At 38.2% G+C, this 25262-nt stretch overlaps 2 protein-coding genes and 1 pseudogene across 5 annotated transcripts in view; 2 read left to right on the top strand and 1 right to left on the bottom strand.

Moving 5' to 3' along the window:
* Window positions 1-23: 23 nt before the first annotated feature.
* LOC145787648 (zinc metalloproteinase-disintegrin-like NaMP) overlaps window positions 24-25262 on the bottom strand; it is a 31653-nt gene continuing 6414 nt past the window's right edge. The window contains exons 7-19 of one of the 4 annotated variants that reach the window (XR_014291423.1): window positions 24761-24928; window positions 23905-24081; window positions 22730-22863; window positions 22033-22221; window positions 21379-21541; window positions 12352-12466; window positions 9352-9457; window positions 8474-8663; window positions 7252-7320; window positions 5843-6095; window positions 5544-5649; window positions 4670-4820; window positions 24-4024 (exon numbers count right to left, since the gene is read on the bottom strand). Coding sequence is in view for 2 of the 4 variants with exons in the window: in XM_082599435.1 (XP_082455561.1) it covers window positions 4769-4820; window positions 5544-5649; window positions 5843-6095; window positions 7252-7320; window positions 8474-8663; window positions 9352-9457; window positions 12352-12466; window positions 21379-21541; window positions 22033-22221; window positions 22730-22863; window positions 23905-24081; window positions 24761-24928 (1722 nt within the window). In the remaining 2 variants the exon portion in view is untranslated. Of the gene's footprint in view, window positions 4821-5543; window positions 5650-5842; window positions 6096-7251; window positions 7321-8473; window positions 8664-9351; window positions 9458-12351; window positions 12467-21378; window positions 21542-22032; window positions 22222-22729; window positions 22864-23904; window positions 24082-24760; window positions 24929-25262 lie in introns of all 4 variants that reach the window. The other 3 variants (XM_082599435.1, XR_014291424.1, XM_082599433.1) reach the window with 3 other exon arrangements.
* Window positions 1564-2740, top strand: LOC145787151 (zinc finger BED domain-containing protein 5-like; annotated as a pseudogene).
* Window positions 2834-3319, top strand: LOC145787649 (zinc finger BED domain-containing protein 5-like). Its single transcript, XM_082599436.1, has one exon. The coding sequence runs from the start codon at window positions 2834-2836 to the stop codon at window positions 3317-3319; it is 486 nt and encodes a 161-aa protein (XP_082455562.1).

Raw genomic sequence — 25262 nt, forward strand, 5'->3', positions numbered from 1 at the left:
AATGACAATATTTTTGCCTCGAATACTGGCTCTATCCGTGCATGCAAAACAAAAAGTAACTCATCACAGTGGGCTACTTCAACATACAGTAGGACTATTGTGTACAATTAGACAGTGCTGTTTTTATGACACTTATGACAGTGAGGTAAAATAAAGCAACAAAAAGTAAGAACAAGTATTTTCGGTAACAATGTCATGTCATCTTCCACATAAAACACATAGGATTTTCATCAACAACATGAAAGCTATAGCCTAATTATCATGCACAATGGCGTTCAAAAAGCAAATCAATTGATTCAAACGAAGGCAGCAGCAGGTTATCGATGGTAAGTAGAGGACCATGAGATTCGTTAGATTTGAGCGATTGATCTTTATATTACATTCATGGATGCTTTTAATCTGAAACGAGTGGGAACAATTTCTAGAAACGGAGAAAAATTACATACTTTTTTTAGAGGTTGGGTGGGTCATGTGACCAAGTGTCCCACTCCCCTAGACCCGCTACTGTTTGTACGATCAGTTTGAACAACATTAGTTCTAGAAATAAGCCTAGCCTCGCAGGAAAACATTAGAAATAGCATAAACTTATGCCTACATGAGGAAAATACAGAAACAACAAAGCGAAAAGTGATTCATCATACAAACAAAGGCAACTTTTTGGCGGATCGGCACAAACGTTGCCGATGTAAGAGGATAAAACCCGCCGATGTAATCTATTGGATATCAAGCTTCTGCAACAGTATTTTTTCAAATAATTATAATGGAAGAGCATTAAGCAGAGTAAAAATGAGTGGACCCCCTGTCCGAGGGTACAGAGAACGAATAAATTTCTACCAAACAAACAAGTGGCATGCATTTTAACGAAGACCAATTCCTATTGTACAACACGTTTTTATTTGGTAATTGGGTGTCCGGTAATTTCATCGTGGTAATATCGTCGTGGTAATTTCATCGCATGGTAATTACATCGCAGTATATCACATCGTCAGGTAATTACATCGCAGTATGAGAGCTGCGTAGGCTACCAGCTGCGTTCTTGCGTTATCTCACCAGCTGCGTTCTTGCCCAGCTGCGTTCTGCGGCTACCACCTACAAGGGTTAGGGCAGGGGTTCCCAACCGGTGGTACGCGTACCACTAGTGGTACGCGGGAGCTTTTCAGGTGGTACGCGAGCAGCTCTCCGTTGCATGCGATATGTAGTAGTATTGTCAAATAAAGTAGGCCTATTGCAACAATTGTTTAATTTTGAGTTTCTAAAATATGCGAACAACACTTTTATTTCTTTCCGTACTAAATTCTTTGCACTCAGTAAGCCACTTTTGTCGATCTTGCTCCCTGCTGTCATTGTTATTTATACAATTCTGCTGTGCGAACTTAATGGTGTCTGTGACGAAACTATTATGTGTGCAATGTGAATGGTGTCTGTGACGAAACTATTACGTGTGCAATGTAGTCTGTGCAATTGCAGAATTGCACAGACTACATTGCACATTCTGATGTTGGTTTTCCGACGTGTAGTGGCTGAATCCTGAACAGCATTACATTTTTGTCTAAATATTTGAAAATGTCGAAGCGAAAGTATAGCGCAGATTATATTAAGTATGGCTTTATTGCTATTCAACATCGTGGAGATAGCTTACCTCAGTGCGTGATCTGTATGAAAACCCTTTCAAATGCAGCTTTGAAACCAAGTTTGCTTAAGCGGCATCTTGAGTCCAATCATGCAGATAAGATGAATCGAGATAAGAGTTATTTTGAGCGACTTGGGGAGAACGTGAAGCGACAGCGCATGGATCCCACAGACCAGTTTAACCGAAATAATGCCGGAATTGTGAAGGCATCCTATGAAGTATCTCTTCTGGTGGCCCAAAACAAAAAAAGCTCATGTCATTGCGGAGTCACTTGTTTTGCCAGCAGCAAAGATATTAGTCAGAAACTTGATTGGAGAAGATTCAGTGGCAAAGTTGGATAGTGTATCGCTTTCTAACAATACTGTGAAACGACGCATCGAGGAAATGCCAGTTGATGTCACTGACCAAGTGATTGCAGGAGTAAGAGATTCGAAGTTTGGATTTGCCTTACAACTTGATGAATCCACAGATATCACAAACTGCTGCCAACTGCTTGTCTACGTCCGCTTTACACAGAACGATGCTGTAAAAACGGAATTATTGTTGAATCATGAGGTGTCCACTACATCAAAAGGAAAATATATTTTCAACACTTTAGATAATTTTTTCAAGGAAAATGAACTGGATTGGGGAAATTTTGTCGGATGTACGACAGATGGGGCTCCCTCTATGCTCGGTAGAAAGTCTGGATTTCAAGCCCATGTCAAAGCTGTGTCACCTCGCGTCATAAGTGTTCACTGTTTCATACACAGGTTTGCTCTTTGCACAAAGGTTCTTCCTGCAAAGTTGTTAATGTGCTTGAACAGGGTAGTCAAAATCGTAAATTTTGTTAAAACATCAGCTTTAAATACTCGATTGTTTAAAGTTCTTTGTGAAGATCTCGGCTCAGACCACACTTGTCTCCTCTATCACACAGAAGTGCGATGGCTCTCTCGAGGAAATACAACTAAGCGTCTTTTTGAAATGAGGAATGAATTACTTTTATTTTTCCAACAGAAAGACCATGAACTTCAAAACGATCTGGAAGACGAGGAATTCAATGCAAGATTGGCTTATTTGTCAGATATATTTGAAGCTTTCAATCATTTAAATCTGTCATTTCAAGGGTAAAACTGCACTGTCGTAAACTTTGTTTCAAAACTGGGAGCTTTTATCCGAAAGGTGGAATTATGGAGGAAAAATGTGGAAAACAAGCGCTATGGTATGTATAAATTTCTGTCAGCCCTTGAAATGGAAATCAGTGATGACTTTTCCAGAGAAATTACCCAGCACCTCTCGCTGCTAACTGCTGAATTGCAGCATTACTTTCCAGATATCACAAGCTGCCCATACATCACAGATCCTTTCTCAGTGGACCCAGCCGACCTACCTGTTGGTACAGGAGAACAAGAGGAACTGATAGACATGCAGGAGGATCAGACAGCAAAAAAACAACGCAAAGAATGTTCTGCAATAAACTTCTGGCTTAGTATGGCTTCTTCATACCCAACGCTAGCCTCCCACGCTATTCCACAACTACTGATTTTTCCTTCTACTTGGGAATGCGAGCAGGGATTTTCTATTCTTATGAACATCAAATCAAAAAATCGAAACCGACTAAGTGCCCCTGGACATGACTTCAGATGTGCTTTTAGCAAAGTTATGCCACGCATCGATCAACTGGTGAAAGATAAACAAAAATCTCATTAAATTTAGTTGTATTGTGTTTGTGTTTAGTTGTATCTTTTTCTTTGTTATTCTGATGCGTTCTGTGCTGTGTGGTGTAATGGACTCTGTGATATTTTGTTGGTAATTTTGCTACTTTCGCTGACTTTACATCCAGATTCATCATCTTGCAAATAATTTAATATTGGATCAAATTAGTTGTTCTGAAAATAGTGGTACGTGTCGACAATCCGTGGTGGCTAAGTGGTACGAGAACATAAAAAGGTTGGGAACCCCTGGGTTAGGGTTATGCGATGTAATTACAATGTCTGTCTTGCGATGTAATTACAATGTCTGTCTTGCGATGTAATTACAATGCGATGACAATGTATGCAATGTAATTACCATGTGATGAAATTACTGCGATGAAATTACCACGATGAAATTACCGCGATGAGATTACAGTGAATCGGTAATTGTAACCAAAATTAAGTTAGTCTATTGTAGGCTCGGAGTATAGGCCAACGTTGTTTTTTTTTACTAAAGACAAACCCCAGAGGCAGCTTTTTCAAAATTTATCAGAAACAATAATCAAAATGTAATCAGTGCAAAAATAAAACAATTATGCATGCTGCTAAAAAGTTACACATAAAAACCGATGTGCTTCACAGTAGTATAAGTATTAAGTTCCCATGCGGAATTGAATTTAAGCTACTCTTCGATCATCACTGGTTTTGACATTGAGAAGTTCTGAGAATACAGTAAAGCAGTTAATAAAGTTCGAATGCTGACAGAACAAATTCATTAACTCCAAATGCCTTGTCAGTTTAAGAAACGCAAATTATATGTAAAAGCAAATGCGAAAATGGCTGTTCGTAAAAATTATTGGTCTGACTACTTACTGTTTTCAGAAACGACTTGTGCATCGATACTTAGAAATCACTGCTAAGTTGCTCACCAATAGTAAATAGCCTACGAAAGGTTAAACGGAAATACGTAAGTTTGACGTTACTACGTATGTAACTTGACGTAAACACAAAACGTTAAACAAAAATACATAACTTTGACGTAAGTACGTACGTAACTTGACGTAAACATGAAACGTCGAACGAGAATACGTCACTGAAGTAAATACGAAACTTGTAATAAGCATAGGCCTATCATGTAAAATTTGCTTTCACAAAGCTTTGCAGCAGACTAAAGCTTATAGCATTGTTTCGGGAGAGAGTTCGACTTTTTGTACCACAGACAGGCAAGGCACAACAACACAACAGGGTTAGCCTAAGCATGATGGGGGCCTAAGTAAAGCCGAAAACGTTCGACTGTTAAAACTATTTGTACGTATGTAAAGCTTATAAGTTGGTTTAACAGCTGATAAAAGACCTACAAACTTACTTGATTTTTCTAGTCTTAAAATTATTTTGAAAACCAATGTTGGAAACTTTGCATTTGTGCTGCATCATAAACGTGTATTAGAAATGCTAGATTACGTTTTTATGTTTTTGCTCTTCTTGCAAGCCGCCGTTGTCGTCGTCGTTGTTGTCGCCTATGCAATTAAACTGGAATTAAACGTTATTTACCCATCACAAAACATTTTGTAAACTACAATGTGACAACGGTGTTGTTGAAACTAATCAGCTCGGCATCTTGTACCAATGAATAGAATATTTAGCAGTACAACGTGCTGCAAATTTGTAACATTGGGCTAAAAAGAATCCAGTGAAAATCTTTTTTTTGTTTCATTTTCTTCACACATATTCATCCTATTCCCCCAAAGTTCACCTACCTCCCCAAATTCAGCTTGCATATTTTCAATATATGCGCTACAAGGATAATAGGTATTTAAATAGCTTACTTGGACAGTGGATTATATTGGGAAAAAATGTTTACTGGAAAGGTAAAATTATCTTCCTTCATTGACCGAACGATCTCCTCTATATGAGCCTATATGATGGAAAGAAACTACTCCCAAGGATAGAAATTTGTGTTGTTTTAGGGTGAAAACATAGTAGTAGCCTACGATAATGTTATGCAGAAAGTTTCTATCTTTGTTGAAAGGAAGGAAAGATCCACCTTTTATGGCGGGAATATCCACCCTGCCCGAGTGTAGGGTGGAAATTAAAAATCACCCCTATGAAAGTGGACATTTGTTGCACATTTTCTCCATAACAATGCACGGTCATTACGTACTGTATGTCTCTTTGTAATTTTATTGTGCGGTGGTAGAACCAAGTACGTGTCTTTGATGTATTCCAACATAAGCTTTTACCTCGTTCTTCTACAGGATTGGACTTTGACATAAGTTAATCCGATTCCACCTAACGTTAGAAGTGTACCAACAGCTGTTCCAGCTATAATGCTAATCCGTTGCCAATCTAATAAGCAAAAAATGGTGTAAGTGACGATAAGTTGCATCAAGATACCCAATTTTAAACAAGTGGCAATTTCCGTTCACTGAACAAAAACATATCTTGGTTTGTTTCTAAAACTCCTACAGTTATCGACCTCATGAGATGACATGCGAAAAACCAGGCTTCAATATCAATAAATTGCTTTTTATTAACTTACCAAAATTTGCCACTCCATTGTCGCCGTCATCGGTAGGCCTATCTGTACTATCGTTGTCGTCTGCACCATCTTCGATGAACACATCAACGTCATCGACTGCGTCAATGTCATCGTTTGTCGTGGTTTTGTCGTTACTATCTACTGGTGTTACCGTTTGACCTCCATCACCTTTATTACCCCCGTTGTTCACAGCTTTGCAGCCGGGTGACGAAAATCCAGCTGGACATTGACAATTTCCCAAAGTGTCACATTTCTGTAAAAATTGAAAAGTAGCCACCTATCTCAAATCGTTCAATTCGGTTGTTCATCTAATTAGATACTTTAAATAATTTTTAAGCCAATTAAATTAGGACTTGTTTCGGCAGCAGTTTGTTTAAACATAATGTAATGGAAGACAGCTGCTTCAGTTTTTTGGACCTCACAAATACGCCAATCGTATTATGTCAGTTTTACTTTGCCCTATTCCACGCGTTGGAATCAGAACCACATTTTTCTTCAATTGCCTTGCTTGAACCAGGCATCGATAGCCGCGGATAAATTAGACCAAATATATCTATTATGTCATGTATGAATGATTGTTTCTGTCTTGTCGTTAAATTGTTTCAAATGAGTGTGGTTTGTTTGCCAGGTGCCCGCTTTTTAAAAATTTTACCAGTTAAAGAGAGATGCTCCAGCTTTTGCTGTCTTATTGCTTGGCCGAGAAATTTATATTGTCTGGTTTTAATACTTTTAAACAGAGATCTGGCTTGGTTCACTTGGTGTAAAATGTCTTTATTTGTCTTCTTTGCAAGCCATGAAATAAGTTGCATTCTTCCAAAGCAACACATCTCAAAAGCATTAATTTTTCAGCCATTTTTGTTGAGATATCCGGATTTCAGCAGCAAAAACAGCATAAATGTAGCAACTTAAAATTCTAAACCTTGTCTTAAAGGAGATACTTAAATTGCAAAGAATTGGTTTCATTTGTTGGAAGCTTGTTTTTGCTTGTGTTATCTTATGTTGACTTCTGTGTCGTCCGTTGCATCCCTATTCATCATTGTATCGAGGCATTTGAATTTTTAGACCCATTCAAGAATTGTTCCATAGCCTGATAAATTACAAATACGAGTTTCGGTTTCTTTTTTATAACCATTGTTTCGGTTTGGATATATTTTTTGTTTTTACAACATTTCAAACAAGAATGAACTGATGGGTTCTCATATTTTTGTAGGTTTTGTCCGCCTAAGATGTTTGCTTGCTATAATTGCATGCTCTTTTGAAAAAATAACTGATTAATCAAGACAAATCGTTTACTAATCAATCATATCACTGATGAATTTTTAAATAAAAGTTCAAGTGAAAAATGAATTCAAGTAAAGCCGCAGAGTGCTGTGGCTGCACTGCACGAAAACCTTACGCTTCCAACTTACTTCATTTCCATTGCAAGAATCCGAGCACGTCAAAGGTTTTACTTGGCTACAAACTCCACTTTGGCAAACCTGAAAGTTATCAGAAATAATAAAATAAGTACCGAAAAGTGTGTAGTAGGTCTTAGTACAAAAAGTACACTGAAGAAAATGCAAAGTAATTAAATTTAGTTCCTGCAAAAACGTCTACACAATAAATTGTCCACAAAAAGCCACATTTTATTGAAGAGGAGTTCTCTTTGAATCCTACCTTGCAAGAGCGTTTATACCTTTTAGTCAAATAAGGTTATGTCTGAATATGTCCGATAAAAGTTACAGGACCATTCTAAGCCGGTGTAACGGTCCAGGAGTGACCGCAGTCCAAGAGTTATCAGGGTTGCCAAATATAATTAATTTTTTTTTTTTATGAAAATAATTGAAATTCCTACTGCTCAAAAAGTTACATTGACAATTTTAAGCATTGGTTAATCTTAAATGAAAAGGTATGCATTAGCTTGAGAGCAACTAGTCAATTAAACTTAGTTGTAAATTTTTGTTTTTGTATTGCATTCGGAAGCGCCGGGCAGCATTGGTCATTTGTGGTCTGACGTTACTTCTAGACTGCCACGCTGCAGCAGCACGGTAACTTTTGGACCGCAGTAACTCCTGGACCGTTACACCAGTATATGCAGTATCTTTCCTCCAAATGCTTTTTAGGTTACATTTTCGGAAAAGAGCTATAGGCCTGATCCTTCCCTTTCACTGAATGCACTACAAAGCATTCTTGGCGGTGTAGGGTGGATCACGCCTGCTTTATTTCGGGCTCTATAACTGCTTCCAACCAGTCGGAAAATACAATCATTCACAAATTATCGCTCTTCTCCAATGGAGACGCCCAATGTAAGCAGTTTTCATACAAATTCAATTTTCTCTTGATTGTTGGTCAGTCACAGTTGTTTTAAGGCTGCCCCTTTACAGAGTAAAGGCTAATCCCGTTCGCATTAATGTTGGATGGCTGAAATTGAAACTTTCCATCAGTAGATTAGGATGCTCCTTGCTTAAACTTAAAACTATGATCAATGAACTGTGTCACGTGCAAATGGCCTGCAGTAGCTATAAGAAGAGCAGGCATTTTTTGCAGTTTTTACCCGTACGTTGAATCAATGTAAAATGACGGATTTTGCTGTCTGGGTAAAGTCACTATGGGCTATAATTGTTCAATAAAACCCCAAAAAAGTATAGTTACCTTTCCTGGACCACATTTTGTACCATTTATAACTAGACCGGGGTCATCAATTATCCCAAAATCTGAGCGTAATGTCTTGCAGCTATGGACGGCATTGTTGCTTAGTTTGACGTTGTTCGCAAAGAAATGGCCACCAACCACTGGGTCATCGGCTCCCCCAACACAAACAAGCTTTCCACAAATGGCATTTCTAGAACAATTAAACATTTGTGCTGCGTAATTTCTCAGTTATCATTTTGAGTGAGCTAGTTAAACAAGTTTCTCAAATGTTTAGATTTGACCATATTTTTGCTGTGATAGTGTATGATTCCTTAGTATTTCTTTTAGAATTTTTTTTTCTTATAGGCTTGAAAAGGGCTGTATGACTAGCCGAAAACGTTTGCTTATTGCTTTTTTGTTTTTATAATGTTAAATGTAGAGTTGTTGTTGAGTTATGTCGGTTTATAATTAAACATTTGATCACAAAAAAACAAAACAAAATTGATAAACGTTAGAGGACACAAAAGTAGATAACTAAGAGGACGAAGTGATTTTGTCATAGTCATAGGATTGTCACACGGACAATGAGCTATAGTATACCATCAGAGATACACAATGTCTTCTACGCCCGGGTAGGCTAAAAACAAAAGTTTTTTGACGCAGTTAATCAACAGTCAGCACTGATTAATAACAATATACAAAAGTGAGAATTTCCTAAGTTAGATGGTTCCACGTTTGTTGAGCTAAATCTTTTTTTAAGAGTTTGTTGTTCCAAAGTAGACTGACGTCAGAAAACTTGATCGACGTCATCTGCTAAATCGGATCGAATGATTTTTTGAAGTTTTGACTCAATAAAAGAGTTTGGAAGTCTTGATGTAACACTAACAAGAAAAACTCACGCTGCACTGCATTTGAGAAATGTCGATCCCGACTGACCGCAGTTGCCATTATTATTTCCCTCCGCGTTTACAGTTACGTAGCAAGCATTTGGACCAGTTGTGGCCGCTGCACATATGATATAAATAAACGGGTGAGTGTTTCAATATTATGAACATTTCATGCAAAAACACTTAGATTTACTCTACAGTATAGATCAGAGGTGGGCAAACTACGGCCCGCGGGCCGCATGCGGCCCGCAACAACTTTCTGTACGGCCCGCGAAAACCTGAAGCAATTACATAAAAAAATAATCCTAAAATTGCTTGAAAATTTTAATTACTACAATGACTTAATTAAACTTTTTCTTTATAAATTTCGTCTTGATAAAGATAAATTATAGTCTTTTTGTCGCATTGTAGTGGTTTGTTTCCCCAGCCACATAGTGATCTTGCATGAATGCATGGCTATTATTAGTGTCAAAGCAGCCATTGCTAAACAGTCGATGAGGCCTACGTCACAATCGAAGTTTCTGACTTCAGCCTGTCGCATCATGAAACTTTCTTTGTCGTTTTAGTCTTGGATCAAGGCCAAGACTCTTGGTGCTGGTAGAGAGAAAAGCGGCGATTGAGATAGTTTTTCTGATTATGTAAATTCGCTCACAGATGTATTCTGTTTAATTCGCTCAAAGTGCGTCTGGCGAAGTGTTATCTTGATGTGGGTTGTATTCAAATAAATAACTGAGACAAACATTTTTTTTAGATCTTTTATGTAATACATGTAGGCTACTGTATATAAAATCTCCTTTTCTTTCGTCACTTTAAAAATAAATAAAAGCTTGTGTTTTGACTAGTTTAGATTTGATGTTTTGGTTTATAATCTTAATTGTACTATACTGCGGCCCTCGAACAAATTCAGATTCTGAATGCGGCCCTCGAGATAAAAAGTTTGCCCACCCCTGGTATAGATTCATGGTAAAACATTTCTTTATTCATTATATCAGTTCTTTTCACTACGTCACAATTATTTAGTTCAGAAGACTGAAATTAACCAACATGTCGCACGATTCCATTAAATTACAAAACAACGCAGTCTGCGTTAGTGGTTATATTATATAGCGCAGTGTTTCTTAAACTATTTCGTTTTTTTCACCCCTACCTTCCACTGCTACAGTCCATTCACGCCAAAGAAATATTATTTTGAGCCCACAATAGTAATTTTCTCACTGTCTATTATATAGTAATTTTAGAGTTATGACACTTCAAATACCTTAGTCTAGGATAAAACTTAGGCTCAGAAAATGTCCCAATCGCAACTCTAATGTTTGTTTGTTTTTGTTTTTCGAAGAAAAGGTGTTGGTTTTTGTTACGTTTTGTTTCACATAGGCCTACTTTAGCAGCAAAAGTTTGCGATTTGAACAGATGTTTATCCTTTCCTTTAGATATTTGCTTTTAACGGGCCAATTCGTCAGCCTACCAACTGGTAAAGTTGTTTTTGTTTGTCGTATCCAGGCTTACGCCCGGTGATTGAAAATTTAGATTAAGTGGCTGGGAAGGCAAGAAAGTCAATCTTCGTGACCACCTTCAGGCATGCCTTTAAATGTCCTGCCAAAGACACAGCCGCATGCTCTTGAGCGGTGTCGAACCGGCACCCTTTCGAACGTCGTTCCAGGGCTTTCAACTCTCTGCAATGCAGCCGATTTGTAAAATTGATGACGATTCTATAACGTGTGCATGATCTAACTGACTAAAAAATCTTTGGGTTTGTAATTTATAACAACTGTGGGAGACAAAGGTATGATGACGATTGGATGCTGACTTTTGGCCAATAGAATCCAAGAGAGTCAATATTCTGGGATGATAAAAAGGGTAGTTGTCGTTTGACACAAAAATGAAACGACTGCACTATTCTCTTGAATTGGCCTGCCCCAATCTCGCACACTCTCAGAAAGAACAACAATGCCGAAATTGAAATGTTGCAGTTTACAAGAAATGATGGCAGTTCTTCATTATGTTTTGCCCTTGGTTTGTATGATTTCGTTGACGTCCAGGTATTCAAGGCTTCAAATTTCATGGAACGTGTTTCGACGAAATCAAAGCTATAATTCTCTGGACGTTTTTTTTTTCAGACAAGTTGATGTAAATCAGACTAGGCTTACGATACCTTTTCTAGTCCTTCTATAGCCAGAGAGAAAAGACTGGATCAACTTAACCCTATTCGGACTAACGGGTGGACGGGTTCCGTCCATACCTAAAACTTTCATCGATTACATAAAAGTTACTGGCTCAAATTAGCTGAAGTTTTATGACTTTTCCTAAAAATTATTCATCTTTGTTTTAGTAATAAAATGACATTTTTATGTGGTATAGTTGTTTAGTTATCAACAGTTTTTGACACCCTACTCCTAAAATTGCCAGGTCATCTGAAAAACTTTATCATCTTGTACAAGCAAGTTAGCAAACATTTGTATTGTTTTGTGCCTTCAAAGATTACTGCGTGACCTACATGACTACTGACCATTTCGGATTACATGCATGACTGGACCGTGTGCCTTTTACGAAGATAATAACGATTTCAGGAGATTATGGCGGAGACATCAGAAAAATTAAAAAAAAAATGACTACTTTTACCAAAAAAGCAATAGCAAATAACTGGTAGAGTATGTGTGTCCACTTAAAATTTTAACCAGTTTGTCAATAATTTTGCTTTAACTTTGCGAAAAAAGCAACCTCGTAACGTTTTTATATCAAAAGTTATTAGCAAATGAAAGTGTGGATGGAATAAGTCCACACGTCAGGCCATTACCTCACAAAAATAGCTTAGTCCGAATAGGGTTAAAAGGATTGCTCAGTAAAAACTACTGGTATCAAACATATCCAAAATCCATGCATCAAAATGTGATGACACAAACTGAGAAAATATATGTAAACTTGACTTATAAATGCAGGTTCCACGTAGAGTATATTTGAAAGGAAAAGTAGTAGGCTCAGCCTATTCAAAATTTTGTCAATATAAACACTTACTTGGTCCCCAAATGACCTGGCACTGTGCGTCGTGGTTATGACAGACTCCATCAGCGCAATACGCTGTGTCCTTTAGACAAGGAAGTCCGTTTTCAAAATAAGCGTTATCTGGGCACTATATGCAAAACAGAAGAGATTGAGGTTAAAACTGTTTTATGGAAAAACTACGATACCACTGCAACAGCTCTACAACAGTTACTGTATTATCAAGTTTGTGTTGAACGAAACCGCACAGGAATAGCACAAGTTTCAAGTTTTGTAGTTGAGCAGTGTGGGCTACCACCTTTTTCATCTAACTTTTCACTGTAGAGAATGAAACATTAAACCGATGATAATACTGAATGAAGTTCATTCAGCTGGGAAATAAATTTCTTGTTTTGCAAATAAAAAATTGAAACAACGATGGTTCAGCTTTTAGTGTGTGCAACTAAACAAAGCACTCCAAAGACAAAGCTCCATTCACCGTCACCTAAAAGATAGAATAATTTACAAACCACAACTACAGGCCTGCAGCAGTGGTCCTGCAACAAGAATGGACAAAATTATGTACGTGTGTTTTGTGGCCATAGCCGTACGAGCCAGGGGGGCAGTTGCCCCCTCCTGTTGTTTCAAAACGTCGCGAATTCGGGCAAAATCTTGCAATTATTAGGGCAAAATTGCTATATAAAAAGCTACAAAATTGCATGAATTAAGAAAAACTATAAATTAATATATTTTACCTATCAAACTAAGTACAGCCTCTTATTTGCACAAGAAATGTGCCACAAAATTTTCATTTGGCACACCCGTATTGATGTATTGTATTGCATGGTGATCAAACTGTAGTACGAAATGCATTCAACCAACTGCATCATGCCAATTTGGGCAGCCACCAAAATATGTCTCTAATACTTTTGTGAAACTGCCCAAATCAAAACACAAAATTTGCTATATAGCTAATTTTATTAGTTTTCACAAATGCATCGTGTTGATTTGGGCAGCTGAAAACATGAAATTATCTGATGAAACTGAATAGTCTGTTTATGCAACTGCCCAAATTAGCATGAGGCAGTTTCCCCAAAATCAACAAATTCATTAATTTTTCCCATTTACATAACTGTATGGTATAGATTTGGGCAACAAAAAAGTATAAAATTATCTGATCATAGTCTATTTATAAAACTGCCCAAATTGGCATGATGCATGTCTTTGGCATTGGCATGTCGGCAGCCGTGGCCGAGTGGTTAGCGCGTTGGGCTCGCAGTCGAGAGCCTGCATGTTCGATTCCAGCTACCCGCACTTGCTGTTGTTTCTCTGGGCAAGAAACTTTACGATAATTGCCTCTACCTAGTGATCGATTTCGAGTAATAGGTAGTACCAAATTTAAGTCATAAGTAGAGTAGACAACCGGAAACAGTCATTGCCGTCGGCTGCAGCGTGGGTCAGGTGTACGTCGGAAGGCGTACACCGATGCATAGCGCTCAAGTCCGCTTTCCCGCAATGCAGGATAAAGATAAACAAACAAACAAACAAACAGTTGCCTCGGCATCAAAATTTACAAAGTCTTTAATTTTTTTCATAATATCCATAAATGCATCATCTTGATTTGGGCAACTACAAAATATGAATTTATATAAATCTGGTGAACTTTTATAAAACAATTCGGGTGGAGAGGTTACAGTACTTTTTCAATCATAAACGGACATAGCTAAGCAACACCACAACATTTAACAAAAAAATGTTATACCTGTTAAATGTAATGTTAATGTTGTGGGGTTGCTTAGCTTTGTTTGATTACTTTTATAAAACTACTCAAACTAAAATGATGCAATTGCGCCCCCCCCCAAAAATAAAATATATATTTAGTTTGTTTATGCAACTGTGTCATGTTAATTTCACCAACATTTAAAATGCTACTGCTGAAATATATAATCTCAAACCAATCATAATATATTCATTTATTTCAAAGCTTTCCAAACTCAAAACCTGCCATGCAAGCTGGCAAAATATTTGTTTTGCAAGATCTTGTGTGAAACATGGCAGCTCCACCTTTTTTCATTAACATCTTGACTTCTGTTCTGTGGAGACAGATCCAGTTGTTTGCATTAACTTGACCTGCTTTTTCTGGTTGCAAAAAAATGTTGGCAAGCTGCATGCATAGAAAGTGTTTCTTGTGATGATGTAGAAAGCATATTTTTATAGTTTTTAGCTCAAGCATTCAACAGTTACTGCTGCACAGTGGCATGCATTTGTTATGTGTACCGTACGATAGTTTACTGCAGATGTATAGTCCCTTGGTTCTGATGTCAGCAGTTAGCAAGCGCCTGTAATACTGCAGAAATTTGACTATGAGAGCAACATACCTGTCACAATCAAGGTGCAATGCTTCGCGATGGCTTGCTTTGTATCTTCAACGAGCGTGTTATTTTCATTGTGGAATTCTGGTGCGTTGTGTTATTGTCGGTTATGACCTGAAGTAACCTCTGATGACGAAATCTGTATTATGTAACGTGTTTTCTGGAATCATTTTCCCTACGTGACCTTCTATAGACTTCTGTTGTTTACATTTAAATGCTACGTGACCGAACGATGGTTCTTTATGATGTAACCTTCTCGAAGTTATTGGACTGAACAGCCAACTATAAATAGTGGTGTAGTTTGTGTAATGTTTATTCTGAGATTCTGAGATTATTATTATGGGAGTTGTATTATGATGAGTTGGTGATGAGAGTTCATTATTGTAGTAGTAGCAGTTGTTAATAGACGCAAAGATTATTGTTGATCGAGAGTGGAAGTATTGAATACGAGTACTGTAAAGCAAAGTTGATGCTAATATAATTTCTGATTGAAATTAGAATCGTATGAGAAGCTGTGAGTGGATCACGTTAAACTCGATCAATAGTCGCAAGCATTGGAATCTATTGCTGTTTACTATTACTTTGATTAATTGTTGGAAGTGATGAACCATTCGTTGGAGTCCTTCAAGCGTTTTTATATATCATTTCACCAGTAGAACTATCCGTGAATTTAATTGACTGCTTTTCGGTTTGACCCATTAAACTACGTCATTGAATCTTTCCAAGTCTTTTTCCTGGTAAGAGATAGAAAGAAATCGTGACATTCTGGGGGCTCGTCCGGGAATAAACCGAAAAAATTTAACCGAAAAACCGAAGAATACCAAAGATTTATTGAAAGAATAATAAATTAATGTCAAGATGGCGGATACTGTCAAACATGAGATGATTGAAGACTTAGGGAGCATGGCTGAACGAATGGGGCTGACTGGTAATGAAAAGTCTCAGTTTGTGATGGAAGAGTATCACAAGATAATGGACCAAAAAGCTCAGCGAGAAGCTGACGAAAGAGAAGATAGAAGAGCTGCTCGTGAAATAAGGAAAGCAGAACTTGAAGCTGAAGCAGAGGAGAAGCGGGCGCAGCGCGAAGCTGAAGAAAAACAAGCTCAACGAGAAGCTGAAGAGAAACAAGCGCAGCGCGAAGCTGAAGCTGAAGAAAAACAAGCTCAACGAGAAGCTGAAGAGAAACAAGCGCAGCGCGAAGCTGAAGAAAAACGTGCTCAATGGCAGTACGAAACAGAAGCTGAAGAAAGAAGAGCGCAATATGAATTGGAAAAGTTAAAACTTGAATTAGAAAGACAAAAGCTGGACATTGGTGAGCGATCTAATTCTACTAATGATAATGCTCGAGATGTTATTTTGGCGCAAGTTAGACGTCCAGATTTGCCATCATTTGTTGAAGAAAAAGATGAGTTGGATAGTTATTTGTTAAGATTTGAAAGATATGCTACAATAGCCAAATTAGAGAAGTCGACGTGGGCTACCCAGCTAAGCATGTTATTATCGGGACAAGCTCTTGATGTATATTCAAGACTTTCGCAAGAAGAAGCCATGAACTACGACAGATTGAAGTTAGCTCTGTTAAAGCGATACAATTTTACCGAGCATGGATACCGTCAAAGATTCCGTGAGGCAAAGCCTGAAAAACACGAAAGTCCAGGTCAATTTATTGAACGTTTAAGAAACCTTTTGTTAAAATGGTTTGAACTTTCGGGGGCCGACCAATCATTGGACGGATTGGCAAACCTTATAGTTAAGGAACAATTCACAGATTCATGTTCAAAAGATCTGTCTGTTTATTTAATGGAGAGAAGTCCAAAGAATCTAGAAGAGATAGCCAGTGTGGCAGAACAGTACTTAGTTGCTCATGATGAGAAGTTGTCGACTGAAGAAACGTTGTCATGCGATAATGACGAGGAGCAAACAAATAATTTTAAAGGAGGTGCGGTTCCAAGAGAAGTACGTTGTTTTAATTGTAATGGCTTAGGTCATAAGTCTGTTAACTGACGGAGAAAGACTAACAGAAATCATCAGGAATCGAGAAAGTGGTGCAATCGTTGCAATAAGCAAGGACACGAAGCGAAGGAATGCAAGGACAAGTCGTTTTCCTTATCCAATCAGTCTGGAAAAGATAAAGACACGGACGTTTATCGAGGTGGTTGTGCGTTAATGATTCCTAAACCCACGCTTGAAAATGAGAGATCGGATGAAGATGATCAGTTGGAGAAGAAAACGGGAAAGAAGACAAAAGAAGATGCTTATAAAGAAATAAAACCTGAAGATTACCTACCAGTAGTGGATGGAACAGTTGGAAACAAAAAGGTAAAAGTTTTACGTGATTCTGGTTCTACGGGTATAATGGTGAGGAGAGATTTAGTAAATGACAATCAGTTAACGGGAAAAACTGGCCATGTGACAAGGATAGATACCACTTCAATCCAAGGACCGTTAGCGATGATATATATCGAAACTCCGTATTGTAGTGGGACTGTGAAAGCGTTATGTTTACAAAACTCTTTAGTTGATCTGATAATCGGAAATGTTTTTGAGAGAGATTCTGAAGTTACTTGTTATTCTTGTGGCAAGAATGGTCACTTTGCTCGAGATTGTTCTGTAGATAATCAGCAACGATCCCACGATGACGGATATTACGAGCGCGACGAACCGAGGAGAAGAGGCAGGCGACGACCATTTGGAGTTTGCTATAGATGCGGTAGACGCGGACACTTCGCCAGGGAGTGCGTTGCTGACGGCGGACATTCGGAAAATAGACGTTGCCGTGACAACCACTGCTACCGATGTGGGGAGATTGGACACATAGCCAGGAGCTGCCTTTTTGATGAAAAGGCTTGCTACAATTGTCATAAAGAAGGTCATCTCGCCAAGGACTGTCGGGAGAGGAGGTGTTTCCGATGTAAGAAGATGGGTCATCTCGCTCGCCGATGCACTGAAGATGTTGGGGACGTTGGAGACTTTCGCAGAAAACGTGACTATTGTTTTGAGAAAAGCTATCGTTGGTAGATCATGCAACGATAGACTTATGAGAACTGATTATTGAGTAATTAATTGTTTTATGGTGTGTTTTGTATTGATTGTGTTGTTATATTGTTTGCAACAATATTCTAAGGGGGGGCGTATGTCACAATCAAGGTGCAATGCTTCGCGATGGCTTGCTTTGTATCTTCAACGAGCGTGTTATTTTCATTGTGGAATTCTGGTGCGTTGTGTTATTGTCGGTTATGACCTGAAGTAACCTCTGATGACGAAATCTGTATTATGTAACGTGTTTTCTGGAATCATTTTCCCTACGTGACCTTCTATAGACTTCTGTTGTTTACATTTAAATGCTACGTGACCGAACGATGGTTCTTTATGATGTAACCTTCTCGAAGTTATTGGACTGAACAGCCAACTATAAATAGTGGTGTAGTTTGTGTAATGTTTATTCTGAGATTCTGAGATTATTATTATGGGAGTTGTATTATGATGAGTTGGTGATGAGAGTTCATTATTGTAGTAGTAGCAGTTGTTAATAGACGCAAAGATTATTGTTGATCGAGAGTGGAAGTATTGAATACGAGTACTGTAAAGCAAAGTTGATGCTAATATAATTTCTGATTGAAATTAGAATCGTATGAGAAGCTGTGAGTGGATCACGTTAAACTCGATCAATAGTCGCAAGCATTGGAATCTATTGCTGTTTACTATTACTTTGATTAATTGTTGGAAGTGATGAACCATTCGTTGGAGTCCTTCAAGCGTTTTTATATATCATTTCACCAGTAGAACTATCCGTGAATTTAATTGACTGCTTTTCGGTTTGACCCATTAAACTACGTCATTGAATCTTTCCAAGTCTTTTTCCTGGTAAGAGATAGAAAGAAATCGTGACAATACCTAAAACATTATATCTGGATGTGTATACCTATCTTAATTTCATTCAAAAAGATGCTTAATTAGGGTGAGACATCCTAGAATCTAAAGTAAAATGTGCAAACTTGGGTTTTATCATATTATCATGAGTGCATTTATATTGTCCAATTACAAATATAATCAATTTCAAAATTTCCTTTTAGAGAATGCTGGGTGTAATATTAGAAAATTAGGTAGGTATATTTTCTTGCCTGTAAGTGTAATTCTCATTATAGGATTCTTGTATGTATTCCTGCAGTAAATACAAACAACCATACAGTACATTTTAGTAAGTACTAATATATTTCCTGTTGCTGATTTTCCTGATATGATTTGTGTAATCATATAACTGCAGACAGGCTCCATTGTTTCAACTTTAAGGTCTATCAATCAGTGCACTTGGTCAATATAGGTCTAATTTTAACCAGTAGCCTACCTTATACTTTTTATACAGACTATTTAAGTGGGCTTGTTTTTTATTTGTGGTGTGTAAAACAATATTTGTTGCTCTTACCTACCATGCCAAAGTGCAGAAGCATCGAGCAATGCACAAGCAAGGTATCTTCAAAGATGAATTCAGTTGTTCTATCTTGATTACTTTGGTAAGAAACTCTAGCTAGCTGGTGATCTTGTTATGTTAGTTTTTCACTGTTATCATGCACCGCATACATTATATTTGGGCAATTTCTATAAAAGCGTGCAGATTTGGGCAAATTTACGTTCTGCCCCCCCCCCCCCAAATGGTTTGGTCTCGTACGGCTATGTTTGTGGCCATGTTATTCATGGACATTTTAAATCCCTTAATGTTTTGATTTTCCTTATCTTCTATTCTTCTTCTTGCGTTTGAGGCCGCCTCAGGTCACGTTGTTAAATCTAGGCACAGCAGCCAATGAATTGTGTGTTCATCGAGCGTTGTTAAGTTCACATATCTATCCTGGGGTCCGTATATATACAGGACATTGGTAGATAATGTGGTAGGAAATCTGAAAATCTGAGCCACATGCACAAGATGTTGAGTGGGCGAGGCCCCATTGAAGCATGTTGTTATTGAAACGGCCTACCCCAATCCGCAAGCAATTGAGCTTCACCTATTCTTTCAAAGGTAGTTCAGCTCCAGGTGGTGTACTGGTTTTGAAAAAGACTGCAAATTGAATTGGTCTCGTGACTTCTTTCCATTCACTGTTCCAAACTTCGAAAGTTGGAGTTGCAGGTAGCTGCAGCATGGTGGGGAAAAGTGTGTCGAGATTTCAAGCGCTAGGGCTTTTGGAAGTGTGAGTTTAAGACAATCTGGTTAAAGAGATGGTCATCGCTTGATAGAGCTTGCAAAACCAGACTACTTACGTGATTTTCCTTACGCAGACTAGCTGAGGCAATGCCTGTCTAGTAGTACCGGCAGAAAGTCATTGGGAGTTGGAAGCAAGCAACCAGTGATTATTCTCTTGGTGGTGTTGAGGGCAGTGTCAATTTTGTTGGTGTACGCCACGACACCAAGCGGAGAAATCCTATTTGGAGGTGCAGTAAACAAGTACAAGAGCACTTGTGCGGAGCGTGGAGGTACTAGCACCCCAGGATGTCCCAGCTAAGCATCTCAGCAAGTTGCTATCTCAGCGTGCTGATAACTTAGCGTGGAGGGCTTCAGCATGATGTTTGTAGGTAAATTGTCGGTCGAGCTTTAGTCCTAAGTAGGTGAGACACGGGTTGTGTGGGAGAGGGTCTTCGTTAAGAAAGACTGACAATTGGCGTGTGGATTCCATGTTGCAAAGGTCAAAGGGTGTGACAGTTGTCTTTGCCAGGCTCAATCTCAACCTCCACAACTTCAAATAATCTGCGATTTGGACCATCTCGTCTGTAAGTGCTTCCTCTACCACATGCCAATATTTGTCAGAATGGAGTAGTGCCAGATCATCAGCATAGCCGTACTGGCGTGACGTAATTTTTGGCATGTCACTGATGTAAATGGGAGGGGAGATAAACATGATCCTTGTGGAACACCGTTTCTTAAGCGGCGCGGCCTACTGCACTTCCCATCATTGGTTTTCAGCAAAAAGGTCCGCTTTTCCTGAATATTTGTGAGTGTTCCGGCGGGTCAATCGCCCTCTTAATTTGTAATTGTGATGAATTTTGTAACCTGGCTGGCTGATTTAAGTAACGTTGAATTTGCGTTGTTTCTTTGTTCTCCGTGACGTGGCTATAGCCTGATGACTAAGACGTTTCACCCTTCATTGTTGCTTTGCCGGGAGCCGTTGTGTCTAGAGACCATTTACCTTTTTGTGTTAACTCAGTATTGGTAAAGCAAGGGAGAGGAATGCCAGGACAACTTTGTGATATGTGTGTACTTTGGATTTGAGTTTAATCGTTGTGAAGAATCATAAGTGTGTGCAAAAATCAGGTTTTTATCCCGACTCAATTGATCGATTCAGACTCAATAAATCAAAACAAAAATAACGATTGCAAGTATGATTGAGGCAGACAGAGGAGGGATAGTAGGCAAGCAATAAACTCCTACTCTTGTAACCAGTGAGAAATCGCACTACATTTTTGTCGGGGATCATACGGAGGAATTTTAGTGCTAGCCCTTGGTGCCCCACAGTGTTATAAGCAGCAGTAAGGTCCACCAAGATCACTCCTGTTTTGTTGCCTTTCTCAAAACTTTCCTCAATAGTCAATGTCCTCGGTTAACTTGACAGCTTGATGAGTAGTACAGCGTCCGTGGAATCTTCTATTGATATATAAAATTATGATTTTAATAAAATATCGTAAGAAAATCAAATATAACTCTTACGTCGGCAGATTGGCCAGTACAATTTTCTGGAATATCACATTCGATGTCATTGGTTCCTCTGCACACAGTATCAGCAGAGGCATACTGGCACCCAGTGCAGCATTGTCCCACGTCGCATGCAGCTCCGGGTAGGAGCTTGCAAGTAGATGCGTCGCAACAAGCACTGATAGTAGAAAACGGTTAATCTTAGCAAGCATTGAAACCATAGGCCACCGCCTATGATACTCAATTTGCAACTACACAGTGGTCTCCAAACGACAAACCTATTCAAAACAATCCAATGTTGTATTTTTAAGCATTGTGAAAGTTAACGAGGCACAAATACCTCACAGCTGTTGTTGATTTAACCATTGCGAACTATTTAATTTCATCAAAATTGTCATTTTTTTACAACTTATATAAACTTCAAATTAACTTTTAATGATCATTCCAAGTGCAGAAAATGAAAGAAATTGCTCAAAACTAAAAAAAACATAAAATCGCTAGACTTACAGGTTACCTTGGATAAATTTAAGTTTGAATTTAGGATCTAAGTTGCACATACCCAGCATAACTCACGACAATCCTTCTGTTTACATTATCTATGCTTTAATGTGGTCAAAATCTTTAAAATAAACAATTGTACGGCACATGATAAAAGCTCAGCAAATCTACCTTTTACAAAGCTGTGGTGGCCCACAATCACATTCTTCGTTTTTCTCCACGATTCCATTTCCACATGCTAGCCCGAGGTATACCCGTGACGGAGAGGGAACGTTGTATAAACATCTTTGGGTGCCAGCATACCGTTTTTGTTCTAAATAATCACGACTGCAAGAGGACCAATCCTTTTTTGTTTTAGTTCTGTTGAAGACAATTGAATCGGAACTATGTCTTGGCAGCTGCAAGCATTAGCTACTTCCATATGGGGGTCTCTTAAAAAGTGATGTGGAGTTGTTTCAGTACTAAGCTCTTAAATATCAAATGAAACGCTTGAAGAGTATTGCGTTAGAGTAAAGATGACATGAACGATATAATTCGAAAATCTGCTCAGTGGTGGGAGGAGAGAGAGGTGAAAGTGCTAAAAAACGTATTTAAAACAGATGGAAAGCCTAGAGAAACAAACAGAGAACATACAACGTTTTCAGTTGACGGGTAAACCTGTCCTTTTTTAAAACCATATTTTAGATGGACCGATGAGAGGCATTTCTGTTGCTTCGTCTGTCACTAGACATGAGAGATACGTGAATAAGTTGGTAAGTAGTGAAGAGGAACCCTTCCGCATGATTCCATCGTCGACTTATAGAACAATTGGCTTTGTATGATTTGTAATGCACTGCAACCATAGCGATCTACACTAACTTCAACTTACCCGATTGCTGGGGCCATGATGCAATCAGCGTCTGTAGGGCAACTGCAGCTCGCCCTGTCATGATTCATACCCAAGTTGTGGCCAATCTCATGAGCTACAGCATTTGCAATATTAAATACATTGCTGTCCATGTCCTGTTTCAAAAAAAAAAACTCAATTGGTCAATGAGTTTATAGTTAAACGCATGATCAAACTGCCTCTTGGATTTTGTGCAAAGATTTCAACAACCAACATTCAAGAATAAACGGACACTAACATTTTGACACTGGTAAAAAGTAGAGTTTTAGTTGGGCAAATTTCTCTTGGCATCGATTTGTGATTATTCACGAGCACTTCAGCCCGGGACTACAAAGAAGGGAACTTCCGACTGAACAAATTTTGCTTCTGTCGTTGGGCTTTAAGAGGGTCGTTGTGCGCATGCGCGAACTTCTTAATGGGGTGTTCGATATTGGTTTGTCAGTTCAGTTGAAGACTGGAGCCTGGAAGTAAACTCATGAAGTGATGTAGTAGTCTAAGTTTGCTTTGCTTTAAAGGTAAGACAAGTGTGTAGAGTAATGGTGAGAAAGACTTGAACAAAAAGCAGTGTAGCAAGCAACATTATAAATGGTGATTTAGGCTAGGCTAAGCTTTTTGAGTTTTTTTTGACAGTTTAGCTGCAACTCCTGTGAGGCTATTGACAGAACATGTTTTTAACAATTTTGGCTGATCATCATATGATCATATCATCATCATCTGATGTATTCTACAAATTACCTCCAAACATATATGCTTTTCAGTGCTTATTGTATATTTGTACAACTTTTGTCAGAATTATCAGCAGTATGGTTAATATATACATTTAATGAAAATACATCAAGATATTATCTAAACATGAATAACGGTCTTTAACCACCGAGTATGTTGATTTTTGTTGAAACTTCATTCAAAAAATGAAAAAGGTATCAAAAAACAAAAAGGCCTCGGCAGCGGGAACTGCATTAGTGTTTCAAAACTAAAGTACAAGAATTTGCTTAAAAAGAGACTCTAGGTTTAGAGATGATTTTTTTTTCAAATTGAACAAAGAGCTTGAAAAACTTTTTAACATCTTTAACAATTTCATCAAAAATTAAGCTTCCAGAGACGTTTTGAAATGAACTAGTTAATGGTTTGAAAAGCAATAAAAACAAACTTTTTACCTCATTGACAGCGCAAGACGATGAGGTACACATCGTGGCGACAGGCGCATAGCCTGCGATCAAGTTTTTAAAGTAAGCACCATGCAACAAATGCACGGTATCAGCAAAAACCCACACAGAGTTTGAGGGTTCTGAAGCCATTAGATCATGTCGAAGGTCTATTAAGTTAAACAATGTCTGAAAATTAAAAGTCAAGTATCATTGGTAGAAAATTGGTCATGTACGTGGCCCAGTTCCGACAAACTTTGGTCAATGCTTCACGAAAGCTGGTTCGACATTTTAACAGTGTTTTAGTAAGAGGACAAACTGATTGGAAGTGCACATGAAAATTTTTGTTTCATTGCCATTCATTTACTATAAGTCTTCAACGACCATACACTGATATTACAAAAATAACAGCAATTATATCACACAGAAATCTTGTTGCAAACAAATAAACAAACCAACGTTTGCATGTGACCATCTGCAAACCGGCGAGTTTTGCAACATTTCAAAATGACGACGTTTGCCATAGCTGGCGTCAAAAAACAGCTTTTTAGCTCCTCTTTGCGTTTAAAAATACAGAAAAGTTGTTTACAGAAAGTCAATAATATGCCTAGACCAGTTTTTGAAAGAAAAAAATATTTAATTTATCAAAGAGGTTAAGCAAAAAGTACCAATAAATAAAATCCAACAATACTAAGAAAGAGCTTCGGTAGAGAGTGTCTTGTTGAACCATAGGTATACGAAGCCGAGCAACGTGATCAAGTTTAACATCTTCAACTTGAAGATGTTAAACTTGATCACGTTGCTCGGCTTCGTATGCCTATGGTTCAACAATACTAAGAAAATTAACAAAACAATTGCTCGAGCTCACCTCCTTAGCAACTCGTGATACGTTCATTCTGTTCGCTTGAGACCAAATTTCAACACCGGAAAGAACGACTCTGATACCGGCACCAAGTATTTGATAGGCTGCGTCAATATAATTGGCAAGTTCCTTTACATGAGATTCAACGGCCTTTGAGTTTCCAAGTCTTGTGACCTACAAAGATGAAGACAAACATAGGCTACTTTGAACGAAGAAAGTTTATTTAAAAGCTTGTTATAACAAACGTAGGCTACCGTATGTCTGCAAGATTCTCTAATCTCATTCTCAAAGTCATTTCTTTAAGTTCTCCCATTTTTTTGCTTCTGACGTGTAGGCTACTGTAGTTTACCTACTGTATACATTCCAGCAAGAATAAGATGAAACAAAAAATCGACCCATTGTAATATAACACACAAGACAACAAAATACAACGAGGCTGATAGACGAAAAGGACAGTTTTAGACGGTTGAAGTATGCTAGCGCAGTGGTTCCCAACCTATGGGTTACG

The sequence above is a fragment of the Aplidium turbinatum genome, chromosome 18 (genome assembly GCF_918807975.1).
Source record: "Aplidium turbinatum chromosome 18, kaAplTurb1.1, whole genome shotgun sequence".
NCBI classification, from domain to species: domain Eukaryota; kingdom Metazoa; phylum Chordata; class Ascidiacea; order Aplousobranchia; family Polyclinidae; genus Aplidium; species Aplidium turbinatum.